Genomic DNA, 9,288 nt, shown 5'->3' on the forward strand with positions numbered 1-9,288 from the left:
TATATATATATATATATATATATATATATATATATATATATGTCTATATGTGTGTGTGTGTATATATATATATATATATATATATATATATATATATATATATATATATATACACATACAGTAGTCCCTCACTACTTTGCGGTTCGTTTATTGCGGATTCGCTCTATTGTGGTTTTTCAAAATAAGATTGGACATGACACACAATTGGCTGAATGATGGATGAGCTGCACGATCGGCATGGAATTTTTATTTAAAATAAATAGTTTAAAATTATTTAGCACCTGCTGCTCCTTTGTGCAGCTCACAACTGTAGAAAAAGCTTCCTCCTGCGCATCTGTGCCGCCCTTACTGCAGGATAAACTTCCTCCTGCAGCTGAACAGCTGATCAGCTGATCTGTGTGCAGAGCGGAGAAGTGGGCGTGGCCGAGAGTGCTTGCAGGTGGCTGAGAGCAGCAGCACAAAGAGGGAAATCATGACATTCTGTGCTCTTTTAGAGCATTTAGAGTTTAGAAACATTGTTTAGAAAATTGTAAGAGTGTGGAAAGGGTTTAAAATATATAAACTACTAATTATTACTTGGTCTACTATTCCTACTTTGCGGTTTTTCACTTGTCGTGGGTCTTCAGGGTACAGATCCCCCGCAATAAATGAGGGACTACTGATATCTATATCTATACAGTATATATATATATATATATATATATATATATATATATATAAAATGTTTGTGTGTGTGTGTGTGTGTGTGTGACAGCTTTCTTGACCACGCCCACTTCTCTGCTGCAGAGCAGAGATCAGCTGCAGGAAGGAGCTCCTCCCTGTACCTGTGGGATGCACACAGGTGCAGCAGGTTCTAAAACAAATTATTTTAAATAAGAAACCCATGCATATCATGTAGCTCATCCATCAGTCAGTCAGTTGTGTGTCATGTCCAATCTTACTTTGAAAAATGCGAAAGAGCGAGTTCACGAAAGTCGAACCGCAAAGTAGCGAGGGACCACTGTACTGTCAAAGGCAAATAGTCTGGATCTCTGTCCAGTTGAAAATCTCTGGTTAAAAGTGAAGAAAATGGTCAATGACAAGGCTCCAAACCTGTAAGGCTGATCTGGCACCAGCAATAAGAGACATGTGGAGACAGCTCAATGAAGAAAACTGTTTGTCATTAGTTTGATCCACGCCTCAGAGAAGTCAAGCTGTTCTAAAATCTGGAGGTGGTGCAACAAAGAAAACTTTGTTGCACCACCTCTGGCTTTGGTGCCGTGCTTTTCTTATTAATCTTTAACTGTTTCTTCAGATTTAAGTGATTCCATATTTTTTCCTCCATTTGATCTAAGAAAATATAAATTGTGAATCAGGGGTGATTCTAGAATCTGACCTTTAGGGGTGCAGTGTGCTGGTGCTTTCCCTGTTTGCAACGTTTTTCTGTTGCATATGTTTTTTGTGTTTGCGTGCGTGTTTTTTTTAGTTTGCGTTTGTTTTTTTGTGTTTGCATTTTTTTGTGTTTGCGTGTTTTTTTGTGTGTTTGCATTTGATATTTTTATGTTCGCGTTTGTTTTTTGTTTGCATATTTATTTGTTTGCGTGTGTTTTTTGTTTGTGTTTGCATTTGATTTTTTGTGTTTGTGTTTGTTTTTTGTGTTTGCATTTTTTTGTGTGTATTTGCATGTTTTTGAGTTTGCATCATACATGTGTTTGCTGCGCATTTCGCCGTTTGCTACTCGTTTGCACCCGCCGGCCACCGTAGCTTAGCCCTCAGTGTTGACAACAGCTCTTGGCTTGAACAACACAATGGCCATTGGCATCAGAAGCATTTGTAATGTGGGGGGGACACACTAGTGGGAGGGTCTGGGTGGTCCTCACCCAGAAAATTTTGAATAAAGTAGATGCCATTTCCTGCATGCTCGTGTATTTTAACAGGTTGTTAAACATCTATGTTTACCTACATAAGTAAACGCTTGATTCAATAACTATTTTACAGAGCACGGCACAACAAGAAGTAGCGCTAAGCTAGCAGCGTGCAATACAGATGTGCTAGCTAAGATGCTAGAGATGTAGCATTCTGCTTTACGTGACACAACCTGATAAACGCTTTGTACAAAATCAGTTTAGTGTTAACTGATCATAACAAAAAAAAAAAGCCCCCAAAAGAGGCTAAAATCACCTTTGTTGTGAATCACTACAACAATTATATTTTTCTTTTGTTATGGTTTTTTAATGCCAGAAGGTTGGAATTTTGAATAATGATAATTTTGTGGCATGTCTGTGATTTATCTTTTTTAAATAAAATCAAACAATTGGAAGAACACCCTCCAGGAGTGGTGATTCTGTCATTTTTGACATGGGTCTAAAATATGGCATCCAGATTTTATCAAAGCATCTAAAAAGAAAAGACCAATAAAAAAAAAATACCTGCGTATCCACGTGGTCCAGGAGAACCTGAAATAATAACAATTGAGATGCTAAATTTGAAATGTTAACAAAACGAAAGGAGCGGTGCAGAGTGAGGGATTCAGTTACGTTACACAATCTGGTCACCTGTTGATCCTTTAGACCCAGGCAGCCCTGGAGGCCCTGGTGGTCCAGTATAAAATGTCCCTGTAAGAAGAGCAGACCTGACCTGAGTCCTGTCACTGTTTCATCAAACCCAAAGAGAAAACACAAGTTTACATTCTGAATCATACCAGAGCTGGATGCAAAACCTGGGTCTCCTTTTTCTCCTTTGGGTCCAGGTATTCCATAGCCTACAAAACACAAATTCAGTGGACGAGTGTAACATAATAAAAGTTATAGTATGAATTTTTGTTTGAAATAGGAGCTTACCTGGCTGGCCTGAAGGCCCAGGTGGTCCTGGGGGTCCCTGTCTTGAATCACCTAATGAAATCAAAAACACAATTTTTAAACGGATCTGACTCCACATGACCACAGAGTGGTTCCTCGCTGGTAACAAACAACTCAGTCAACGTTTGTTTTTATGTGAGTGGGTTTTAAAAGGGACGGGATTGTGTCTGATTTACCTGGACGTCCAGGAGGCCCAGGTGGACCCGGCGGGCCACGCAGTTCTGACAGCGCAGAACCAAATTGTCCTAAAGCAGAAAATAAATATAGCTTTAAGTGATGAGCTCCTGACGAAACAGGTTAATTTTGGAAAGGGTTAACTCCAAAAGTCCATCAGTTGTAGCTAAACATCAAAGAACTACTTTAAAAAGTTTCTTTAAAATCTGTCCAGATGTTTATGAGATATTTTGCTAACATTCTTGCTTTGAATCTATTCAGCATCAAACTAAGTTCAGAAAAAAACTGCATGTATTTAAGAAAATCCTCAAAAACTCACTCTGTGCAGTGGATGAGGATATACTTTCACTGGTCCTGATTGTTATTCCAGCTTCTCCTTGGTCCCCCTTATAGCCCCTGTCTCCTTTAGGACCTTTGACAACAAAACACAACAATTGTCAACACGAGCATTGACGACCAAAACCTATAAAACAGTTTGGTATGGCACAGTGACATACCAGGTGAGCCAGGAAGACCAGCAGGGCCAATGGGACCTGAGGAGGTAAATAAATAAAATTACAGTTTTTTGTGTATCATGAAGAGACTGGCAACCAAACTTTAGGAAAATGTCAAAAACAAGACCTGATAAACCTGGAGGTCCGGCAGGGCCAGGAGGACCGGCAGGCCCAGGTGGGCCTGGGATGCCAACAGAAGTGGAGCCAGCTGGGACAGAAAAGAGATCAATAAATCTTGAAATGTTAAGCTTATAAAAACTGCACCAAAACTCCAGTTTTATGAAGAGTCCTGACCTGCATTGATGATTCTCCCTGGTACACCAGGTTCACCTGAGCACACAAACACATGCCAAATGCTGAACATCAAACTAAAGCAGATAAATTGCATTTCCTGCAAAAATGCAGTGTGAATGATTATTGCAGAAGAACTTGCTGAAAACAGCTAAAAATAGCTAAAAACAAAACGTGCTGAACTGTAGATGAAATTGAAAGTTAAGCCTAAATTAGCAGAAGAAAGCAGAAAGAACACATATTTGCTGAATTAAGTTTAAATAAACAGAAATGAGTACAAAAATTAGCTAAAAACAGCTGAAAAATGCTTAAAAAAATGCTTAAACGGTAGCTGAAAAAGTACAACACTCTTAAATTAGCAGAAGAAAACAGAAAGAACATGTTTGTCCAGTTAGGCTGAAAGAAGCAAAAATTAGCACAAAAAAGTGGAAATTATCTGAAAATGCAGAAATTAGAGAAGAAAAAAAAAACGTTGAAATGTAGCTACAAAGACAGAAAGAAGCTTAAATTACCAGAAGGAAGTAGAGAGAGCCTATTTTTGCTTAATTAAGCTGAAAAAAGTTGAAATGTGTGCAAGAAATGTGGAATTAGCTGAAAAAGCTCAAATTGCAAAGTAGCATAAAACAGCTAAATTGTAGCTGAAATTACAGAAAATGCTGAAATTTGCAGAAAATAAGCTGAAAGGATCATAACAAGCTGACATTGGCAGAAATGCATTAGAATAATCACAATAATATTGTAGTTAGCATAAAGAATCTGAAAGGAGCAAAAAAACAGCTGAAAAAACAGCTGAAATTAGCAGAAAATAGCTGGAAAAAAAGTTTAAATTTGCACAAGGAAGCTGAAAGAAGCTAAACTAGAACAAAATTTGAAAGGAGCAGTAAAAAGTTTTAAACAGATCTAAAGATGTGAAGGATGTAAAATGAGCTCAATTCATTTTCTATGAGGAAAAAAATGGCAGAAAAGGCTAAATATTTCAAAAAGCTAAAGTTGCACCAATAACAAAAGTCAAAGCACCCTTCTCCTGAAGGTGCTGAACGTTTTGATACTTAAATTGCTGAAATTGCTTAAAAACTGTGGGATGAGAATTGCAACGAAAAACATACGGAATCTTTTTTTCATTTACCCTTTATTAATACAGATAGTCTCATTGAGCCACGAGAACTCATTTTCAAGAGAGACCTGTTTAGGGATCAGATTGGGGGGTTAAGAGCCTTGCTCATGGGCCCAGAGTGGGGCGAATGAGGGTGGGGGCAAGTGTGGGTGCTTCACCTACCCCACCCACAATTTTGGTATTGTCGGGGCCAGGGCGTGAACCGGCGATCTTTGGATCACAGGCCCACCTCTCTAACCTCTGCGCCACCACTCCCCAATTGTGATCCACGGGATCACAATAGTGTGAATGCAAAAACTATTTGTTGTAAACAAATGGCTGACAAGTTCAGAGCAATTTTACCTTTGACTCCAGGTTGTCCTGGATTCCCTGGTATTCCTAAAATTTAGAGAACATCATCAGTGTGGAAAATATTAAATATGGAAAACTGAATCTGCAAGACAGCTGGATAAGACAGGTCTACCTGGTGGTCCTTGAAGCCCAATGGTTCCTAAAGACAAGGACATATTAACATGTTTTACTCTTTATTTGGGTTAAAATAATGCTGATAAAATTACGAATGGATCAAAGAGATGTCACCTGGAAGTCCAGTATCTCCAGGAAGCCCAGCAGGACCTCTGAGTCCTGGAGGCCCAGTAGGTCCTTGGTCACCTGAGGCCAAAAGTAAAAAACCTGACTTTCTGCTGATCTGACCATTGTGCAGAAGTAAGCTTAGGTTTTTAAAGGAGACATGCTTTGACTGAATAATTTACCTCTCGATCCTTTTGCACCTTCTTGTCCAGAATATCCTGGAAAACAAAATAAAAGTGAAGATATAATACAGAAGACGTGTATGGACAAAATAAAACAAGGAACTCGGTGTGGGTTACCGGGGCCCCACCCTGGAACAAGACCTGGGGGAGGGGCTTGTCGGCGAGCGCCTGGTCACCGGGTCTCTACCTATGGGGCCCGGTTGTACTCAGCCCGAATGAGCAACATGAGTTTGCCTTCCTGTTGGTCCACCATCTGCAGGAGGGGCCATATGAGTCAGATGCATGAATCCATGAGCAGTGGTCGAAGGTGGGGACCTCAGCGCTCTGACCGTGGCTTACCAAAGCTGGCTCTTAGGACATGGAATGTAAAAGGACTGTACTTATATAGCGCCTTTCTATCTTATTTTAAGACACTCAAAGCGCTTTACACTACAATCTGTGTCCTCATTTACCCATTCAAACAGCACTCTACTAGATCTCTGCAAAGCTAATTGAACAAGTCATTCTAATGAGACTAATCAGTGCTTTAGATCACATTCATACACTGATGGGACACACATCAGAGGCAACGAGGGGTTCAGTGTCTTGCCCAGGGACACTTCAGCATGTAACTGCTGGTGGATTCGAACCCCAAACTCCCGCATTGGAGGACGACGGCTCTAACCACTCAGCCATAGCCGCCCAATGTAACCTCTCTGGTGAGGAAGGAACCTGAGCTTGTGTGTGCGGTTGAGAGGTACCAACTAGATATAGTTGAGCTCACCACGACGCAAAGCATGAGCTCTGAAGCCGATCTCCTTGAGAAGGGTTGGACCTTATTCCACTCTGGAGTTGCCCATGGTGATAGGCGCCGAGCTGGTGTGGGTATACTCTTAACCCCCTGACTTGGTACCTGTGTGTTGGAGTTTTCCCCAGTAGATAAGAGGATAGCGTTCCTGCACCTTAGGGTGGGGGGATGGGCTCTGACTGTTGTTTGTGCCAAACGGTAGTTCAGAGTATCCGTCCTTCTTGGAGTCTTTGGCGGGGGTCCAGCTGGGGACTCCTTTATTCTGCTGGGGGACTTCAATGTCCATTTGGGTAACGACAGTGTGACCTGGAGGGACGTGGGAGGAATGGCCTCTGATCTGAACCCGAGCAGTGTTCTGTTGTTGGACTTCTGTGCTAGTCATAGTTTGTCCATCACGAACACCATGTTTGAACATAAGGGTGTCCATAAGTGCATTTGGCACCAGGACGCCCTAGGTCGTAGATCGATGATTGACTTTGTAGTCATGTCATATGATTTGTGGCTGTTTGTTTTGAACACTCAGGTGAAGAGAGGAGCTGAGCTGTCAATTGATCCCCATCTGGTAGTGAGTTGGATCAGATGATGGGGGAAGATGACGGACAGACGCGGCAGATCCAAACGTGTAGTGAAGGTTTGCTGGAGATGCCTGGCAGAAGAACCCATAAGAAAGATCTTCAACTCACACCTCCGGGAGAACTTTCACCGCATCCCAGCTGAGGTGGGGGGATACTGAGTCTGAGTGGGCCGTGTTCCGCGACTCAATTGTTGAAGTGGCTGCCTTGAGCTGTGGCCACAAGGTTGTCGGTGCTTCTCGCGGTGGCCATCCTCTAACTCGGTGGTGGACACCCTGGATTAGAAAGGCTGTCAAGCTGAAGAAGGAGTCCAATCAGTCCTAGTTGGCTAGTGGGACTTCGGAGGCAGCTGAGGAATACTGGAGGCCCAAGTGGTCTGCAGCCTTGGCTGTTGCGGAGGCAAAAACTCAGATGGTAGAGTAGTTTGGCGAGACCCTGGACGACTCTCAGTCAGCTCCAAGGAGATTCTGGCAAGCCATCAGGTGGCTGAGGAGGGGAAACATCACTCTACTAACACTGTGTTTAGTAAAAATGGAGTGCTTTTGATCTCAACCAGTGATGTCATTGGGAGGTGGAAGGAATACTTCTCAGACCTTCTCAATCCCACTGGCACATCTTCCATGGAGGGAACGGAGTCAGGGGACTTTGGGGTTGGTCTGTCCTTAACTGTGGCTGAGGTTGCCGAGGTAGTTAAAAAGCTCCATGGCAGCAGGGCTCCGGGGGTGGATGAGATTTGCCCTGATTTCCTTAAGGCTCTGGATGTTGTGGGGCTGTCTTGGTTGACATGCCTTTGTAACATCATGTGGACATTGGGGACAGTGCCACTGCATTGGCAGACTGGGGTGGTGGTTCCCCTCTTCAAAAAGTGGGGCCAGAGGATGTGTTCAAATTACAGGGGCATCACTCTCCTTAGCCTCCCTGATAAGTTCTATTCAGGGGTACTGGAGAAGTGAGTCCAATTCGAACCTCAGATCCAGGAGGAACAATGCGGGTTCCATCCTGGCCATGGAACACTGGACCAGCTCTTTACCTTCAATACGGTCCTCAAGGGGTCATGGGAGTTTGCCCATCCAGTCTACATGTGTTTTGTGGACTTGGAGAAGGTATTTGACCATGTTCCTCGGGGTCCACTGTGGGGGTGCTCTGTGAGTATGGGTTTGGGGGCCCGTTGTTACGGGCTGTTCAGTTCCTATGCAAGGAGTGCGAGAGTTTGGTTCACATTACCGGTAGTAAGTCAGACCCCTTCAGGGTGGGAGTTGGACTCCACCAGGGCTGCCCATTGTCACCGATTCTGTTCATAACTTTTATGTACTGAATTTCTCGGCGCAGCCAGGGGGAGGAGGGATTCCAGTTTGGTGGACTCAGAATTTCATCTCTGTTCTTTGCAGATGATGTGGCGTCATCACGCCGTGATCTTCAGCTCTCACTGAAGTGGGTCGCAGCCGAGTGTGAAGTGGCTGGGATGAGAATCAGCACCTCCAAATATGAGGCCATGGTCCTTAACCAGAAAAGGGTGGATTGCTCTCTTCAAGTCAAGGGTGAGGTTCTGCCTCAAGTGGAGGACTTCAAGTGTTTTGGGGTTTTGTTCACCAGTGAGGGAAGAATGGAGTGTGAGATTGGCAGACGGATTGGTGCAGCGTCTGCAGTATTACAGACTCTGTACCAGTCCGTTGTGGTGAAGAAGGATCTGAAATGTAAGGCAAAGCTCTCTGTTTACCAGTCATTCTATGTTCCTACCCTTAACTATGGTCACAAGCTCTGGGTAGTGACCAAAAGAATGAGATGGCAGATACAGGCGGTTGAAATGAGTTTCCTCCGCAGGGTAGCTGGACTCTCCCTTAGAGATAGGGTGAGAAGTGCAGTTATCCAGGAGAGACTCAGAGTAGAACCGCTGCTCCTCCACATCGAGAGGAGCCAGATGAGGTGGTTAGGGCATCTGCTAAGGACGCTCCCTGGGCGCCTCCCTAGGGAGGTGCTTTGGGCAAGTCCGACTGGGAGAAGACTCCGGGGATTCCCAGGACAAGCTGGAGAGACTACATGACTCGGTTGGCCTCAGAACACCTTGGAGTAACCCCAGAAGAGCTAGAAAAGGTGGCTGTGGAAAGAGATGTCTGGGCCTCCCTGCTCAAGCTGCTGCCCCCACAACCTGACTTTGGAACAAGCGGACTTTGGAACAAGAGGAAGATAATGCATGCATGCATGCATGCTTGCATGGATGGATGGATGGATGATGGATGAATGGATGGATGGATGGATGGATGGATGGG

The 9,288-nt window shown here is 43.7% G+C and overlaps 1 protein-coding gene across 1 annotated transcript in view; it reads right to left on the reverse strand.

Annotated features, from left to right (window-relative positions):
• LOC119430292 (collagen alpha-1(XVII) chain) overlaps positions 1 to 9,288 on the reverse strand; it is a 39,285-nt gene that overhangs the window by 7,597 nt on the left and 22,400 nt on the right. Inside the window, exons 28-40 of the mRNA XM_037697738.1 lie at positions 5,663 to 5,698; positions 5,490 to 5,561; positions 5,374 to 5,400; positions 5,253 to 5,288; positions 3,800 to 3,835; positions 3,633 to 3,713; positions 3,509 to 3,544; positions 3,331 to 3,423; positions 3,014 to 3,082; positions 2,820 to 2,870; positions 2,681 to 2,740; positions 2,535 to 2,594; positions 2,409 to 2,435 (exon numbers count right to left, since the gene is read on the reverse strand). Coding sequence (XP_037553666.1) covers positions 2,409 to 2,435; positions 2,535 to 2,594; positions 2,681 to 2,740; positions 2,820 to 2,870; positions 3,014 to 3,082; positions 3,331 to 3,423; positions 3,509 to 3,544; positions 3,633 to 3,713; positions 3,800 to 3,835; positions 5,253 to 5,288; positions 5,374 to 5,400; positions 5,490 to 5,561; positions 5,663 to 5,698 — 684 coding nt within the window. The remainder of the gene's footprint in view (positions 1 to 2,408; positions 2,436 to 2,534; positions 2,595 to 2,680; positions 2,741 to 2,819; positions 2,871 to 3,013; positions 3,083 to 3,330; positions 3,424 to 3,508; positions 3,545 to 3,632; positions 3,714 to 3,799; positions 3,836 to 5,252; positions 5,289 to 5,373; positions 5,401 to 5,489; positions 5,562 to 5,662; positions 5,699 to 9,288) is intronic.

The sequence above is a fragment of the Nematolebias whitei genome, chromosome 1 (genome assembly GCF_014905685.2).
Source record: "Nematolebias whitei isolate Nwh7 chromosome 1, NemWhi1, whole genome shotgun sequence".
Classification (NCBI taxonomy): domain Eukaryota; kingdom Metazoa; phylum Chordata; class Actinopteri; order Cyprinodontiformes; family Rivulidae; genus Nematolebias; species Nematolebias whitei.